The sequence below is a fragment of the Lagenorhynchus albirostris genome, chromosome 5 (genome assembly GCF_949774975.1).
Source record: "Lagenorhynchus albirostris chromosome 5, mLagAlb1.1, whole genome shotgun sequence".
In the NCBI taxonomy this organism is placed as follows: Eukaryota; Metazoa; Chordata; class Mammalia; order Artiodactyla; family Delphinidae; genus Lagenorhynchus; species Lagenorhynchus albirostris.
In genome coordinates, this window is record NC_083099.1 from 26,361,709 (window position 1) to 26,379,474 (window position 17,766).

A 17,766-nucleotide genomic window follows, 5' to 3' on the forward strand; every position below is an offset into this window, starting at 1 on the left:
CACCTTCTAGCCCAGGAACAGCTGGGCACCCACTAAGGGCCTTTTGGGATAAGCCAAGGAAAGTGGACTTTATCCTGAAAGTGATGAAGTGACAGGGAGGGATTCTGAGCAGGGGGTGGTGGACTGGGTGTGTGTGTTTGAAAGAACTGCCAAGGGCTGCGTAGAAGTGGATTAAAGAGGAACCGGTCCATGAGCTGCAGGGATAGAGAAGTACAGTCAGGCAAGGAGAATCCAAGTTACCAAGTGCTCTCTGAGCAGTGAGGCCCCTGCCTCTTCACCCCGCACCCGCCACCATCCCTATCCTGAGCTGGCTGCAGTAGAAAGACAAGAGTCAGGGATATAGATAGCGCCTGCCACAAGACGCAAGGACCAGAGACAAGAACAGCTCAGGACACTGAAAAACACTGAGAACACCAGACAAGAAAGATCGGTGCTCTACAGACTGCTGAGCCAGGTGTGCTGGCCGCTGCTCAGGAGAAACCCTGCCCTGCCTTTAAGCAGATGCAACCGAGCTAGAGAACCAGGTGAGTCCTTGTGACTAATGAAGGGGAGACACTGGGCTTGATGCCCGTATCCAGGCAGTGCTCCTGTGGTTGGATCTGAGCACACCCCCAGTCTGCACACCTGAGGCTCTTACATCACAATGGATGGGCAACCCCTCCCTTGTCTCTTGGGGTGCCTTCTTAGGTGTTCAGGAGGGATGGCTGGGGATTGGCAGGGCTCAAGGTCCCTGGAAATCAAGGCTGCCTTGGTACTGGGGAGAGAGGATGTCCAAGTGCACGTCTTCACCCACGGCCAGAGAAGCCACCCACACCAAGTACCAGGCTATCTCCATGCCAGGACCCACGAGTGAAAAGACATCAAGACCCACCAGAGTTGGCAGTCAGCCTGGGCAGGAGCCCAGCTTTTTAAGACCTGTAGCCACCACTGCCAGCTTTTAGATGACAGAAGGTGTCACATAGACTCATCCCGGGAGGGCTTCCACAATTTGAGCACAGGAGCTAAATCACCCTAATATGGTTTGAGCACCATGACAGAGACCTATCTGCCTCACACGTCCCCCACCCCCTCCAGAGAGCCTGCCACGCTGCCCCAAACGCCACCAGTGTGCGAATGCGTAACCCTAGGGGTTGAGCAGTGTCCTCTCTTTCTAAATGCGCACATCGCCAAGTGAGATCCTGCATCATGTCCCATTGCCTTAGCTTACAGGAATGTCAGAGCGTTTCCTCTCTGATAAGATGATGTAAGGAGAGCATTAGGTCACCACGTCTAGTAGGCTTGAGACAGGAGCAGGGGCAGCTCCAAATCTCCTCTACCAGAGCCCGTTTGGTTGGAAGTATGAACCACTGACTTGTTTGGAAGCTGTGGCTGCATGGTGAACCCTCTGTCTTTAGTTAAAGGTTAGGTGGTTCTGATCCACAGAGGTAGCAAAGTTTTCTAAAGATGCTTCTATTCACATTTCCCATTGGATGGAGAAAACAAATTGTAAGATTAGGAGGAGGATGATTCTCATGATTATTGGTAGTAATTTAAGAAGTGGGTGGGCTTCTCTGGTGGCACAGTGGTTGAGAGTCTGCCTGCCGATGCAGGGGACGTGGGTTCGTGCCCCGGTCCGGGAAGATCCCACATGCCGCGGAGCCACTGGGCCAGTGAGCCATGGCCGCTGAGCCTGCGCGTCCGGAGCCTGTGCTCCGCAACGGGAGAGGCCACAACAGTGAGAGGCCCGCGTACCGCAAAAAAAAAAAAAAGAAGTGGTTTCCAGGGAGCAGCCAAACACTACCTCCAAAAGCAGACCTTGGTACCACCAAGGTCTTGCAGAGAGAGATCCTGGAGGGACTTAGGGAGTAGGAAGAGATATGGCAGGAGGGGAAGGAGCGGATGAGAAGGGTGCTGAAGGTGACCCGACAATTCCGTCCCCTCCTCCCTCGTGGGCTCTGGGACAAGAGGTGGGACACGTCTGAAAGCAAAACTCCAGGAAAACTCCGTCTTCAAGCAAAGATTCTTGGCTGGTGTCTGACTCGAGTTCCTCCAAGTAAGAGGGCTGCAATTTAAGGACTGGAAGGTTGGCGGGGAGGGGAGGCAGGGGGGTTTTCAAGAGGGAAAAGATACAAGTGCAGTTAAAAAAAAAAAAAAAGGTGCTTTATTTGTGACCTCTAGTTAAAAGAAGAATAAATCACTAAAAAGACTTAAATATAATTTTAAAATTAATACACAAGATAAGCCATCTTGATATTTCTCATGATGGCGCCATAAAGCCAAAATAATTGGTTTGCTTTCGGGAAAAAAACATAAATAACCAACAAAAGGAAAGTGAAACCTAGATCTTGAAAGTGAAATTCTTTTTAACTCTGATTATAAATTATCTCAGCCTCCTTCCCTGCTCCAAATGACCACACACCCTCCTACAAACAAACAAAAACACACAAGAGAAGAAGAAATGAAGAGGGAGGGAGGAAGGAAGGAAGGAAGGAAACTTAAAATACCATAAACTGCAAATTCAATATTTTCTCTCATTCCCTAGCATTTCTGTGAGTTTCCTGAGTCATGGCCTGTCTTGGTTCTTGACTCTACATCCAGATTCTTCATCCCTTCCGTACGAGGTCTGGAGGAGAGAATCTGGAGCATTTTGCAGCAGACAAGTGTGCCAAGAAGTGCTGGCAGAGCAGAATGACCTGAGATTCTAGGACTGGGTGGGGTTCAACTGTCCTTGCATGAGGACCAGAGCACATGATTTTCCAACTCCAGAAGCAGGGAGAAGAATCCCCGACACTCCAACTTTGTTCTCCTACATTCTATTTCATGTCTAACCATTAGTGATGCGCTAGCTCCAGGGCAGACCGTTATCTGAGACACACAGCATTTCAATGGGTTTGTGGAATAAAGTGAAAATCTGCCCCTAGGAAAGCACTTGTGGGTTTGAGAACTTGAAGGAACAGAAAGAGTTGGAAAAATAAATATTCAGAACCTCAAACCACCAAACACAACCAAACACTCAGTCAATCAAGCTAGGGAAATGCTTATAGTCTCCTCCCCTGATTCTTCATAGGCTTTTATAATGCGAGCCCTGCTCCTCTCCCCTCTGTGCAATCTCCAGTAGGCAACGACAGTAAGTCCTGCAAGTAGGCAGAGCCCCCATAGGAGAGTAGTGGTCCCAGTGACCAGCTGCTACAGAAGACCCAGGTACTCGCTCAGGAAAGTTTCTTTGAGGAGCAGGCTTTCAGCTAGATGCAGAGGGACTCCTCCTCTCTCAGGCCCTCACTCTTCATCCCAGCAGGTAAAGAGACAGCGGTCTTGGCCCCCAACTCAGGAGGGCCTGAGTAGAGACCCCCAGCTGAAGAGGTTAAGCCCATTCCCATCTCCCTGTCCCTCCTCCTTTCTTCTCCCAATAGCCTCCCAAGGTCTTGTTCACCACAGCCCAACCTCAGCACCCAGATAGATCAAGGGTAGGGATGTAAAAAGGAGCAGCAGCTGGCCCAGGGGAAGATGACCCTTGGATGCCCCAGTGGGGCACTAAGTTCCCATCACCCACACCCACTTGGGGCTGCCCTGTCCACAGCCAGACCCACTGTTGCTGGGGTGTATTTTGTGAAAGAAGGCAGAGCATTTGGCCTGAGCACCCAGCACAAGCATCTCTGGCTTCAGGTACTGAGTGATGGGCTAATTGTTTCCTGACAGCACGAGACAGCCTGAATACCACCCATGTTCTCCAGCTCCAGAAGCCCAGCATAAACGGTACTGCTGAAGAGGAAATCATAAATCTTAAGACCAGGATTTCAGTATTTTTGAAGGGTTTCATTTCTCCTCCCTTCCAACTTTGATATATGTACTTACTTAACAAGGGTCTGGTGAGGGTTCATCGAATTAATATATGTAAAGTGCTTGGAGTTTGAAGAGAATATGCAATATAAATGCAAGTGTCGCTAAAAAGGTTAATCTAATTTACATCTAACACTTTCAGTTCATGGTGTTAATGAACTATATCCTTTTAGAGCGTGATTAATTTATTGAAATGTGATCACTTTTCCTAGTGCTATATATGGGTCAGCTTCTCCTCTTATTGTATCTAACTTTACAGAAGAATTCGGCATTTTATAAACTAAAATAATAAATCAAATACCCGGTAATGGTTATATTTCATTAATTACAAGGAGACATGCATTAGATTAACATTTATCTGTTTTAATTAATTTGCTGAGATGCAGTTATCCATGCAAATTGGAAAATGACACATCAACTTGACATCATATTAACAGTTTTGACTGGTTCTTCCCTGAAAATGTATGGGCCTGCAACTGCTGGACCCCTTGCATAACCATGGTGAACGCCCGCCCTGTACCATATGCAGAATGTACATTAAAGAATTAGGAAGGGCCTTACCGCTAAATTCAGACTTCTCCTGAAAATATCATTAATTAAATTGGTAAGACAGTATAAAGACGGAAAGATGTAGGGTTTTGTTTGGAGGGCTGGAGTCCTGAAGTCTCAAAACCAATTTCTTAAATCTGATCACCTTATTTTCTTAAGCACTTTATCCTTCCAAAGGGTATTCAGAGCCACTTGCACGTGGATACTCAGAACTTTCTTGAATAGAGGAGGGCGGTGCCCTCCTGTCCTTTCTGCACAGGGAAAAGCAGACCCCAGAGGGCTGCGTGATGTGCCCTGAGCCTCACACAGATCAGTGGATCCAAGTCACGTGACTTGGAGTCACTGCCTTCTCCACAGGTGATTTCCTCGTCAGGCTTCTTTGAAGACTGCAGATTTGTTTAACTATATAATACGACACACATCACGGAAATGCAAAGTGGCAGAAATCACAAAAATGATGTGCTGTGTGTTTTGTTTTGTTTTTTTCTATCGGCAAAACTTAAGTCAAATTTCAGCCAATTAAGCATTTTTAGAAGCTACGAGTGGCATTTACAGCCTTTCTCAGTGAGAATTCCAGCGGCATCTGCTGGACTTGACTCCCTTACACATCTTGGTGTGGTTAGAGTTCACTCAACTCATCTGCAGAACTGAGTGTTTTCAACCTTTACAAAGTGAATGCTGTCATTGGTTTGGAAGGAGAATCAGTTAACTAAAGGGGAGAGGCCTGATGACTAGTTCCTACCAGTGACCAAAGGCAGGGAGTAGCCCTGACCGGGGGAAGTGTGCATGGGCAGAGTCCTCAGGGACTTGCAGCCAGTGTGGGTGGCATCACCCCGGCATATCGTCACTCCCTCAACACTCAGCATTCACTCTGGACCTCAGACTGTGCTGGGCACCAGTCACACAGAGGTGACCAGGATGCTTCCCCCTCGAGAGGGTCACAGTCTGCCTGGGGAGGCAGGGAGGTGATAGGCACTGTGATGGGAGAAACCAGAGGTGGTGAAATAAAGAGGGTCAAGGCCCCCACCCAGGAACAGCCCTGCAACCCATGTCAAGAAATGAAGCATTCCCTGGGGAACTGTCAGCAATAGGGGTTGGCAGGGGCACTTCTCAACCTTGGCTGGGCATCACAAACAACTGAGAGCTTTAAGCTAAACCCCCAGTCCTAGATCAATGACACCAGCGTCTCTGCAGGGGTGTTCCAGGCACCTTTGTTATTTTGAAACTCTCAAGTGGTTCCACTGTGCATCCAGGCTTGAGAGTCACTAACCCAACAGATAAGGGGGTAGTCTCTGAAAGTAGACTTTGTCCATTCAAATCCCAGCTCTGCTGTAGTAGCAGTAGTAGTTGGGTGAACTAGGTAAGTAGCTTAACCTTCCTGGCCTCAGTTTCCTCACCTGTAAAATGGGGACAATAAGAGCACACATCTGATTGAGTGGAGGACTAAATGAGTATTAATACCTATAAAGCACTCAGAACAGAGCCCAGCACACAGTAAGCTCTTGATAGAAGATAGTATTTACTATCTGGAAACTGCTGGAAAGTTCACTGAGAGAAGAGAAGCCCAGATGAGAAGTGAGGGGAGAAACCATCAACGGACTTTCATGTGAGGCTGGAGAGTTTGGATCTATCTTGAGAGGACTGTGGCTTGTCTTCAGGGGTGAGGCTCTCTGTGTATCCTAGCTTCAGAGGAGGCTTGGGTTGCAAGAGCGTAGGCAGAAGATCTCTGTAGACACTCGGTCCAGGCCTTTGCTCTATGAATGCCTGAGCTCCTTGAAGGGGTGATGGTAGGGATAGGAGAGGCAGAAGGTGGGAGAAGGGTTGGTTTCCTCTAGGATGGGAACTGGTGGCCTGCTCCATCTCCTATCCCCAAGCACCCCCCGGGGCATTGGCAATGAAATGTAATAGAAGAATTGGACTTCAGGTGCTGGAACCCCAGTGGCAGCAAAGATTCTGCTGCCCATGGAAGCAGAGAGTCAGCCGGGGACATCAAGAGGCCAGGCTGTTCAGACAATGAGCGTCACAAGGGTAACCTGGGAGGGATGGAAACCTGAGGCAATTCCAAGAGTGTTACGTTACTCTCAAAGCCCTGGGACCTTAACAGACTGCAGCAGGGATGGTGAAGGATGGAATTCATGATGATTGGGATGGTACTTCTTACAGGCCTGGTGGGACTGGGGTTGATGTGACCCATCCTGGCAACAGGGTGATGGATGGGATGAGGAGGAGGTGCTTTCATTCCCAAGAGATGCTAAATAAGGCAGTAGCAACAGGCATGGAGGGGAGTGGGAAGGTTCTAGGTCTTTATGGGTAGAATCAACTGGACTTGGTGAAGGATGGGGTGTGATGGAAGAGGACAGATGAGGATGCTGGGGGACTCCAGGGCTCTGGCTTGGGTGAGTGTGCAGATCTTGTACCTTTGATCCAAACAGAGGCCACAGAGTAAGCAGCAGCTTCGTGGAGGGAAGATGAGAGGCTGGGTTGGCACACACATGGGGCTGGTGGTACCCCAGGGCATCCTAGAGGGGCCAGACATGAAGCAAGCCTCTGAGCAGGGCTTAAGGTGAGCTAGGAGAAGAGTTGGTCAGGGCCATCTCCGGAGGACTGATGTAAGCAGAGGACACTGAGCTGGGGACAAGCAAAGTCCTGAGAAGGTACTGGAGACAAGTGCCTGAGGATTAGAAAACCACTAAGAAGTGGGAGAAGTGGCCTTCGGGTGACATCATCCAAGATATCACCTGGCTTCCTGGTGCTGGGTTGCAACCAACTGCAATTAGTCTGACCCCTTGGTCTGATTCCTGGCTCTGTGGCTACATGCCCTGTGGTGTTCACTTACCAATCTGTAAAATGGGTATTTGTGAAAAAGACAATTGACATATATAAAATCCTGCCACAACAGCAGAAGAAAAGGCAGCCTTATGAGCAGTCACGTCACCTTCTATTTCATCTATGCCATCTCTCTCCCCTCTTGCCACACTCGCCTTTCAGCAACCCCTCCTCATTCTCCCCAGAGTCCAGGCTTCAAGTACATCTAATATACTTGAAAGTGTCTGTGGTAGCTTTTCTTAACCCTGCCTGCTTAAAAAAAAAAGAGTCAGAGGAGGGCCATGTTTAACCCAAATGAACAACTGCTGGGAGGTCTTCCTGATTCAGGAGACCCCTCCAATGGACCATGCAATGCAGACAGCTGCCTTCTCTACTTGAGGCCAAGCATGACGGGAGGGGAGGAAGGCTTCCAGCTGCCGGGGAAAGATGATGTTCGCTCCTGACGGGGAAGTCAATCAGAGAGTGAGGCTTCCAGAGAAACTGATTCTTTCAGCAATTTTGAAGACCCAAATGTTCTTGAACTGCCTCAGAATGTTCCAGGGCAGCAGAGCCTCTCTGGCCTCACTCAGAGCATAACCTTGGACTGAAAACACATCATTCTGCTAGGTAAGCCTGTGTGATATGGGAAATCCATGTCTGCCACACTGCTCTGGGTTCAAATCTCAGTTCTACTGTCTCTAAGCTGTGGGACCTTGGGCAAGTTACTTCCCTTCTCTGGGCCTCAGTGTCCTCCTCTGTAAAGATGGGATAGTAATTCTACCTGCATCATTGGTAGATCAAACCAACTGGGGTTAAGATGAAACCAACTGACATATATAAAGTGCTTAAAATAGTGCCTGGCACATGGTATGCATTCAATAAACATTCACTCTTTTATTAGCCTGATAAATCTGTATGCAGAAATATATTTGTCCAGGGCTGGGCTCCCTCCTTACTCCTGCCTGCGTACCAACATGGGCATTCTTACCTTGCATCTACCTGTCCTGCCCACCTCCTATCTGCTGACCAAATGCCCACTCACCCATCAAGACCTCTTTCATTTTCTCCGTTAATCTTTGCTGGCTTCTCCTATCCTTGCCCATTTCTTCCTTTCCCACAAAACTTTTTCCAGATGTTTCATGCACAGTCGTCTACCCTTTTCCCAGAAGCTACCAAGTTCTCCAATAGTCTGTGTCATGTGTGATGTTTGCCCTAGACAGAGCTCTTTGATATCTGATATTTGTTTTAGCTTTTCAATCCACTCATAGAGAATAACAGGAGACTGAGACATAGCTCTTGGCTGAAACAGCTAAAAGTGAGGCCCAGTGCATGTTTGGGTTGGCCTCACTCTCACCCCAAGCATCCTCCTCCAACCACTGCCGCCTCCTGTCTTCTGCCTATTGCTCCCCCAAAGCTGACAGCATGATTGGTATGGATGAATGTTTGTGTCCTCCCAAAATTCACATGTTGAAACTCTACCCTCAATGTGATAGTATTAGGAGACAGGGCCTTTTGGAGACCCTCTCCTTACAACCCAAATCCCAGCATATTAGGATTAGCAGAGATCATGAGGGTGGGGCCCTCATGAATGGGATTAGTGTCCTTGTGAGAGTCATTAGAGAGCCTGCTTCCTCTCTCTGCATTCCACACAGAAGGACACGGTAAGAAGTCAGCAGTCTGCAACCCAGAAGAGAACTCTCACCAGAACATAATCATTCTTGGACTTCCTTCCTTCAGAACTGTAGAAATCAATTTCGGTTGTTTCTAAGCCACCTGATCTATGTTATTTTTGCTACAGAAGCCCCAGCTGATTAAGATGGCGAACTTCTGTCCTGTTCAGTGCCAGTGTCTTCAGCTCAGCATGCTTCCCCCAGCTCAGTCCTCTCATGATTCATCTGCAAACCCACCATTCCAATTTCCACAGGGTCCAATTAGTGGTGGGCTAGATAATAAATAATAAAATAATAATCTGTCTCAAGCTGTCATTTGGCTATCACAATGTCAATTACCCCCTTCCACATAAACATGCATCATCACAGAGGTTGCCAGTGTCTTAAACAAACAAACAAAAAAGAGTGCTTCTCTGCATTCTGAGACCGCAAGGCTGGAAGGAAAATGTTTGCTGGTCAGGGGACTTCTCTTTACAACCCAAATCACACCAGTAAAGCTCTTCCTTCAGAGACCAGAATCCCACACCTTCGGCAGTGGCACATAGAGATGTTTATTTATTTAGATAACACACATTGCTGAGTCCTCCCTCAGAGCTGGCCCTGCGTTAAGTGCCAGGGCTTTTGAGATGAATGAGACAAGACATGGGTCCCAGCCTCAAATGCATTCATAGACTAGTGAAAGAGGCAGGTGTTTTCACAATTCAAGCCAAATGTCTATGTGTGCATGTATTTATATATGACTATGTCCACACATATGCACATGTGGAGGGAGACAGAGAGAACAGAGTTTGAACGGAGGGAAGATATGAACGAAGTTACTGAACTGCCAAGAGGTCAGTCAGAAAGGGAGAATGTCACCAAATCTCAGATGCTAGAACCCAGTGTTTAAATGATCAGTAATTACAGTAATTACAGTCACTGTGTATTTAATGCTGTTTACATGCCATGAACTGTGCTAAGTGATTTCTAAACACTTTCCTGACAAACACTTGGCAAGGTAGAGCTTTGTATCCCCATTTTATAGATAAGGAAACTGAGGTTCAAAGGGATTCACTGATTTGTCCAAGATTATCTTACTGGGAAGCAGTAGGGCCAGGATTGGAACCCAGGTTTCTCTCGCTATGAAGCCCAAATTTTCCTTCCTACAGGACAGGAGAAAACATCCAAACTCTCTGTGTCATTAAACAATAGCACTGCAACTTCAGACAGGTGGATTCACCAAGCCACTCACTACTGACTGCTCGGCTCACATCCGGAGGCCAGGCAGTGGGGTGGACTTGGAGACCAGGACAGGGAAGGAGAATCAGGACAAGATTCCAGCCCTCAGAGCTCATAGGGCAGCGCTGGAGCCAGACAAGGAGCACAGGTACACCAGAGGGAGACCCACATCCCGGGGGCCCAGCCAGGGGGACCAGTCAGGGAAGGCTCCTAGGAGAAACCATGCCCAAGCCTGGCTGTGTCTTGAGTCACAGAAGGCATTAGGCTGAGGAAGGTGATCGTCTAGCTTGAAGACATGGTCCAAAGGGTCCAGGGCAGGAATGAGCACATCCTGGTCCAGGAACCACAGGTGCTTTGGGATGAGTGCAGGTCAGAGTGCACCCTCTGATGCAATGCTGAGGACATTTTGTCGTTTGTGCTTCAGTTGTTGGGGAAATAACTACCACACCCCCAGGAGACACATGCTACTTTCCAAGAGATGATATAGGACAATTCACCATAAAAAGTCCACACCACCTTCGCCCCCATGGGAGGTTCTGCGTGTGCACTTTGGAATACGCAAGGATGGCTTTTGAATCTGTAAGAGGGAGGATGAGGCTGCTGCTTGAAGCTAGAACACAGGTTTCCATGGCTGAGAACAAGGCCCACTCCATTTATCTCCCAACAGGGCCCTTGAAACAGCAGCACTGGACTCTCCTCCTGTGTATGCAGGGCCACAGGGGCTCTTGGGGATCTCAGAGATACAGTCAGCTTCCCTGTGGTCACTAGATCTGCCTTTAAATCCAATGGGGAGAATATGCGATGAACAGTCAAGAGGCACTGGCCATGGTGAGCCTTCGCATTCTCACCCCAGTGTCACATCCTCCCCTGGTTGTCCTGGCAAGTCACTTGCCCTCTTTCAGACTTAGTTTCTTCCTCTGTGAAATGGGCTACCAAAACCAGCCCTGCATTTGTAAAAATGAGAGACAGCCCAGTTAAACGGATTAGCGCAGTGCCTGTAACACACTAAGGAGAAGTTCCACAAACTGCAGTTACTACAATTATACAACTACTGCTACAATTCCGCTCTGTCTCCTCCCCTCTCTATTACCAAATGCTGTGCTTGCAAGCCCTCTTCCTATCTCTATCTCCCTTGTCTGCGTCCCCATCGCATGGTACTATACTTGGCACAAACTCAGCCTGCTGTCATTCTCCTAAAGTTTTCACATAAAAATCTTGTCTCTCAAAGCAAGGCAGTAGTGAGATGGGAATGGTTGGGGGGGGGGTGATCTTATATTTGCTAAGAATCCTCCAGGGCACTGAGCCAGGCTCTGGGCACACAGGTGGGCACTACATCAGTTATTGCTGATGGTCTCTACTCAAGCATCGTCCTGAACAACCAATACCTGGATGTTGAGGACTGAAAAGCGTTTGTGTACCAGATCCCTGAGACCTGAGACCACTGATGCATCACCAAATTTGGCACAAATCTTAAGAGGTTATTTTGTATTGCCTTTTCTTCCCTGGATAAGACATGCCTTTCTCTGCTCCAGAGGCTCCTTGGGTCCACAATGCCTTCCCAAGCTTTGCTCATGAAACATGTGCATAGGATCTGGTCTTTTCAAAGCATCCAGAAAGTGTTTGTCTTTTTTTGAATAATCAAGATACAGGAGAGAAAAGGAAGGGGTTATAATAGCTGCCTGGCCACTGTATTATTTCTGACGTCAGGAATATGTTTGTACTCAAAGTGCAGCGATTCTGCGAAAACCCCAAACAGTTCTCAGGGATTAGCTGCTCGATTCCCTACAGGAAGAAGCAAGAAACACAAAGGCAGAACAAGCTGTGTGCCACAAACACGACATCGTACACGAGCCCAAGCTGGGAGGACATACTTCCAGACAGTTGTCCAGAGGGTGCATTCAGGTCTGCCACGCAGCTTGACGCCCCACTCCCATTTTTCCTCTGTGAATGAATTCAGAAATTGTATGGGAAAAGAAAGCTATTTTTTTGTTCAGTCTTCTTCACAGGTCTTCCTGACTTTTCTCCTTTTTAGTGATGGGGATAATAATGACATGAACCTTAGAAAAGGCAGAGTCAGTGGTGGGACACATCATATATGAAGCATACCTTCAGTATCTCAAATGTTCTTCAGAAATTATATAAAATTTAGAGACATAAAATGCACGTGCATTGTAATAAGGAGAGTCAGCCCTGTAAATCCCAGCTAAAGTGTCATAGCAAATGTCTCTGTTTTGATCGAATATTACACATTTGTCTTTAAAAAAGAAATGAAAAGAAAAATGTAGCTAACGGCGCCCTTTGCAGCCCCCCAGTGGTTGGAAAGAGAAAGAGGAAAGAACGCGGGGGAGACAGCAACTCTAGCTCCGCAGGACCAATCAACTTTTTACTCCGGAAAGACAAATGGCTTATTTTCAACATGAAATGAATATGTTCTAAGTGGAGAAGATGCAAGGTGTTGGTTAAAATGCACATAATTATTCACATATGCGTGAATCACTGAGAGCCTGGATTTTTTTTTTTTTCTTTTCAATCTTTCTCTTTTATCTCTACCAAGTTTTCCATTTTGACCTGGGAACTAGGCGATGCATAAGCATACCAGGTCTTCTTCCCAAACAAGTTTTTTTTCCCTTCCTTCACTTGCTGTGAGCCCCCCTGTATGTAAACATCGGCTTAAACATACGCCATTTGCTCCGCTACAAAGTGACGAAAAAAATCGAAAACATGTAATCTGCCTATTTAACGAAGTGTCTATATTGGGGAAGGAGAGCAAACGATTTGGTCGTTCTTTGTTTTTTATTCTTGCTTTCACCAAAACAAGCGTCTCTCTGAATGATCAACGACTCCTTTACCCATTCCTTTACCTTTCCTTTACCACATGTTTGAGACATTTTCATAATCAGTTTTCGTCTTCCTCCCCAAAAAACTACCTCTCAAGGATGGGGGTGGGGTAGGAATTGATGAAAAGGAACAGGATGCCTGCTTATAAAATAATGTTACAAAAAACGATGCCACCAAACTAAAAAATTACAGCATAAACAGAAACTCTCCTATTCTTCTCAACCGTCTCACTCTCAAGTTGCGGGAGAGGCATTCCCGAGGTCTGAGGAGGCGATCTGGCTGCCTCGCGCTCTCCCCACCCTCCAAGGGTAATTAAAGGTAGAATACATTCCCTCCTGAGCCACAGGTAAGCTACAGTTCAAAGCCAGTTTGCAAATCAGGTTGCCGCTAATACGGAGCCTCTTTATCTACAAGAGCAAACTCCTCCGTCCTCTGAGGATTGTCAGTGACCACGTTCCTTCCCGTACTGGTTGCCGGGCAAATCTGGCCACAGCCTTTAAACCAATCGCACGACCTTCTATCCTAGTCAAAACGCAGAGAATCAACAAGTTACCACCAAGCCGGGCACTCCAGCCCAGAACTGCCACCGCCTCTCCTGCGCCCATCGCCACCCAAGCCCGCTCTGCTCCTCCCTTGCCTCTCCCACCACCGTCCAGCAAGCACGTGACCTTCCGTTTCAGTTCGCCCTCCAGACGCCCCCACCCCGGCGCTCCTCCCCGCGCTCCCAGGCAGCAAATTCCGCGGCTCGCCAGCCTACAGTCTCCCGACCGCGCCAGGCGTTCACCAGGATCTTGCTTCCTCCGGGGCGGGAGAAGCGGGGAGGTCAAGAACTCCAAGCCAATAGGGTTGCGGGGAGGGAGGTCACCGGATTCCGCGCCTCTGTGCTCGGGTGCCCAAGCACAGTCGGAGAGGCCATGGGGAAGGGTCACATCCCGCACTTCTTCCGGACTCCGCGGCCCACCCGGAGGGCGCGCATTCCCAGGGGAGCCAGAGCCGCCCTGGGGGATCCTGAAGCCAGCCAGGGAGGCCTTCCCCGGAGCCCACAAGTTTCCACCCCATCCCCGAGCTGGGAAACGAGCTCTGCTCCCTCCTTTGACGGCGCCGCCACTGATTCCTCCCTCAGGGCTGGAGCAGACAACTGCCTGTCCGCGCCGTGCCAGCGCCCTGCTCCCGCCGCTCCCGGGCCGGAGCCCGCCACTCGGCCACTACACCCCCACTCCGACGCAGAAAGCCCACAGAGTTGTCCGGACTCCCCAGACCTGGCCTTCCCCTGGGTCCCTAGAACCTGCCCAGGGGTTGGGCCGGCGTCCGCAGGTGGAATCTCTCTGGTCCAGGGCGCTGGGCGCTCACTTTGGTCATCCCGGGCGCACGGAGGCCGGGGAAGCTGCGGCAAGGGAGGGTGTGCAAATCCAGCGGGGTCCCCGCCGCTTGCACCCTCAAGCCCGCCCTGCTTCCCTCCTCGGAGACGAAGAAACTTCCCCAGCACCCACCTTTAGAGGCGAGGAGGCGGCGCCGCCGGCTGCCCCCGCCGCCGCCGCCGCTGCCGCTCCCCACGCCCAGCACCAGCAGGAGCGGTACCCAGCACAGCCTCCCAGTCACCATCCTCGCCGCCGCCGCCGCCTACGAGCTGCCGCTGCCGCCGCCGCCGCCTACTGCCCTCGCCGGCTCTCGCCTTCCGGTGTCCGCCGGGCCTCGGGCCGCCTTGCCCTGCCGCTGTGTGCGCTTCGGGCGCCGCCGCGCTCGGCCTCCGGTGCCCGCCGCCGCGCCGCTAGCTCGCCCTCAGCAGCCGCGCTCACTGGCGCGGACCCCGAGCAGCTCCGGCGCTCACCCCAGGACGGCCCGTGACGTCACGGAGGGAGGGAGGTGGCTCCTGCATATTCATGAGACGCGGACACCGGCCGCGGCTCCTAGGCTCGCGGCTCCGCGCCCTCGCCCCCCAACTTTCCTCCACCGTCCTCGAGCTCCGGGGCGCTCCTCCTCCAGGTAGGACTCGGCTCCCAGAGGACCGGGTGGGCGGCTGCGGGGAGCCCTCCGGCCTCGCGCCCTCGCTCCGGCTCTCAAATAACTGCCTCGTGGGAGGGCTGGCTCCCTCAGAAGTGGTCCCTGGGAGCCTGAGCGTCGCCTGCGGGGGCTCAGCGCACCGTGCCCCGCCACGCCCTTGGAGCTGACATCCGTGCGGAGGGGCGGGCGGGCGGGCGTTGCTGCAGGTCCTGCCCTTGGCCGGGTCTCCGGACGTTCTGTGCCGCCTGGTCTGGGGAGGGCGCCAGGCACACGCTAGAGCTGGAAAGCGCGAGTGCTGCTCTGAGTTGCCAAGACGGGTACATCACCGCGGACCCGGAGGGCAATGGCCGCACTCCGCACCATCTTGGAGAGGCAGGAACAGCCACGGCTCTCGGAGGCTGATGGACCAGATCACAAAAGCCAACGTGGGCCGCTGGGCCTGACGAGGCTGCAGTGGGACAGACACTTCCCTGCAGTATGGTACCCAGGCAAGAAGTTACCACCTTTCTGTTTCACTCCACGCATCTTGAGACCAGGCCACCCGACGTCATGCCTTGTAACACCTCATGAGTAATTGTCAGTACCCAGAGTGCAACGGCCTTGCACTCTTGACAACTCCCCACCACCCCCAGGCCACACAAGGTTCATAGAGGTACTCCCTAAACATTAACTGATGGCTCAGAAGAAATCCTTGACCTTATTTGCATACATATATGCAGTGCCAATATCACACACAGGTCAGGGTTCATAAGGAATAGTTAAGGAAATAGAGAAATCTAGAAAAAAAGTTATTTATTCATTGATTCAACTCATATACTGAGCACCTAGACAGGTTATGTCACCCTGCCACTGGACACTAAATTAGACATTAGACAGTCCAAAGGCCAAGGAGAGTTGTCCGTCCCCTCCTCAAAGCCTTTGTTCCTGTCTGAGAAGCCAAAGAGGGCAGTAAAAGGCGATTACAGTGCTTTGTAAGTGTTATGGTCCTACACATTCTTTATGTTGCCAGATATGTGCCTATACAAATCAACTAACAAAATATATGTTGCAACGTGTCTAAACAGCACCCTATAATTAATAACTGTAATTTGGGATACTCAACAAAGCCATAAAATCCATTAACAGCCCTCGTGCTGCTCAGCCGCTCTGCACCGCCCTGGCAGCTCACTCAGAGCCGCTGCAGTTGTGCAGGTCGACTCTTCTGCATTTCCAGGCACCAAAAAGCGCTTGCAGGGCAGCCATGACTCATGGCGGCTGCAGGAAGGCTCAGCCTAGGCAGGGCGCTTCACCTGCAGGTCTCCTTAAACCCACACAACCCACATCTGTGCTCTTATTCTTTCTCACATGCGCAAATGGAGGCTCGGGGAAATTAGGGAAGGAACTTCCTTGCCCAAGATCAAAGGGCTAATAAGTGCCTCAGGTCCATATCAGGCGCTTGCCTTTTTCAGACTTGATGTCAGGATCCAGAAAGGATGGCACGGAGGCAGGGAAGGTGAAGGTGACCCAGGCAAAATCAGGGAAACCAGCAGATAGAGGAGAAATATAAATTTGTCTCATTTTCTTCTGTTTGTGCTCCATCCAATTACATATCTGCCTCCCCTTCATTTTCTAATAAGTAGACTCACCTTACTAACTTACCCACACTGTCCCTTGATGTCATTCCTTTGAGTTTCTTTAAGACCAATCGGTTAGTCCCAAAATTTTTACATGAAATTTCAAATGCAGACCAAATAATGAGAAGGGGAAATACAGCTGATTGGAAAATATCCCCACCCCATGTAGTAGATCACCAAAAAGAACACAGCAGAGAAAGACACCAGGGGGCAGGCCAGTGAACAAGAGGCACAGCGTTGCTAGCCTCCATCTCCTCCTCTGGAGGTAATAACTATGCCTATTGTGAAAAATCAAGTGTACTAATGACCCCCATTTGTTCATGTCCCCCTGAATTCATTCCCTTTGGATGTATTCTCCCACCTCAACTCAGAGCTTGGCCACATGACTTGCTTTGGCCAGTGGGACGGTAACATGCATGTTTCCCCTTCCTCTCTTGGACCACTGCAGTAGGGCAAGAGACCACATGGAGTAGAGCTGAGCTGTCCAGCCAGCCAAGGCCATCCTAGACCGGTCAGCACCAGCTGACCCACGAGCTGAACACAGACACATGAGCAAGCCCAGCCGAGGTCAGCCAACCCTGACCCGCATCAGAGCCGCCCAGCTGACTCATGAAGAGGAATAAATGGTTGTTGCATTAAGCCATTATGTTTTGGGGTGGTTGATTAAGGAGCATTATGCCTACTTCATAAGGTCATTACAAGAAGTAAATGAGAAAATATATGTGAAACACTCAATATGTTGCCTGGCACATAGTCACCATCCAATAAATGTAAAAAATGTCTCCCTTTTATCTCTACTTCCCAAGTCTCTGAAATGCCAGTCATAACCCTGATTTGTGTCTTTTGAGAGAAAGTCACCAACAACCCAGCTTAGAGGGGATGAAGGTGAGTAAGTATAGACTTGGAAATTCTCGGGCCACAAGAGCCTCAAGTCCACATCATCCGTATGGAGCTGTGCCCTCTGCCTGTGCTGGGCCACTGCAGATGCAAAAAAATGGGTAAACCAACACAACAAATAATGTGTCCCTGTTCACTTGGTGCCAGGCTTTGCAATGGGGGGTTTTGCAACCCATGCTTACTTTAATCGTTGCAACAACAGGTGTTATGTTCCCTATTGTGTTCTAACCAGGTTACTGTCTAAGAAAGTTTGAGTAACTCATCTACATTCACCTATTTGTGCAGATTGTGAATTCATGTCTGCCTAATTCCAAATTCCATGTTTTTCTCACACATCATGGTTTTGAGAGAAACATATA

At 49.7% G+C, this 17,766-nt stretch overlaps 1 protein-coding gene across 1 annotated transcript in view; it reads right to left on the reverse strand.

Moving 5' to 3' along the window:
• CLSTN2 (calsyntenin 2) overlaps positions 1–14,614 on the reverse strand; it is a 634,178-nt gene extending 619,564 nt beyond the window's left edge. The window contains exon 1 of the mRNA XM_060149165.1: positions 14,387–14,614. Within this exon, the coding sequence (XP_060005148.1) occupies positions 14,387–14,498 (112 nt within the window). The 5' untranslated portion in view covers positions 14,499–14,614. The remainder of the gene's footprint in view (positions 1–14,386) is intronic.
• Positions 14,615–17,766: the final 3,152 nt, after the last annotated feature.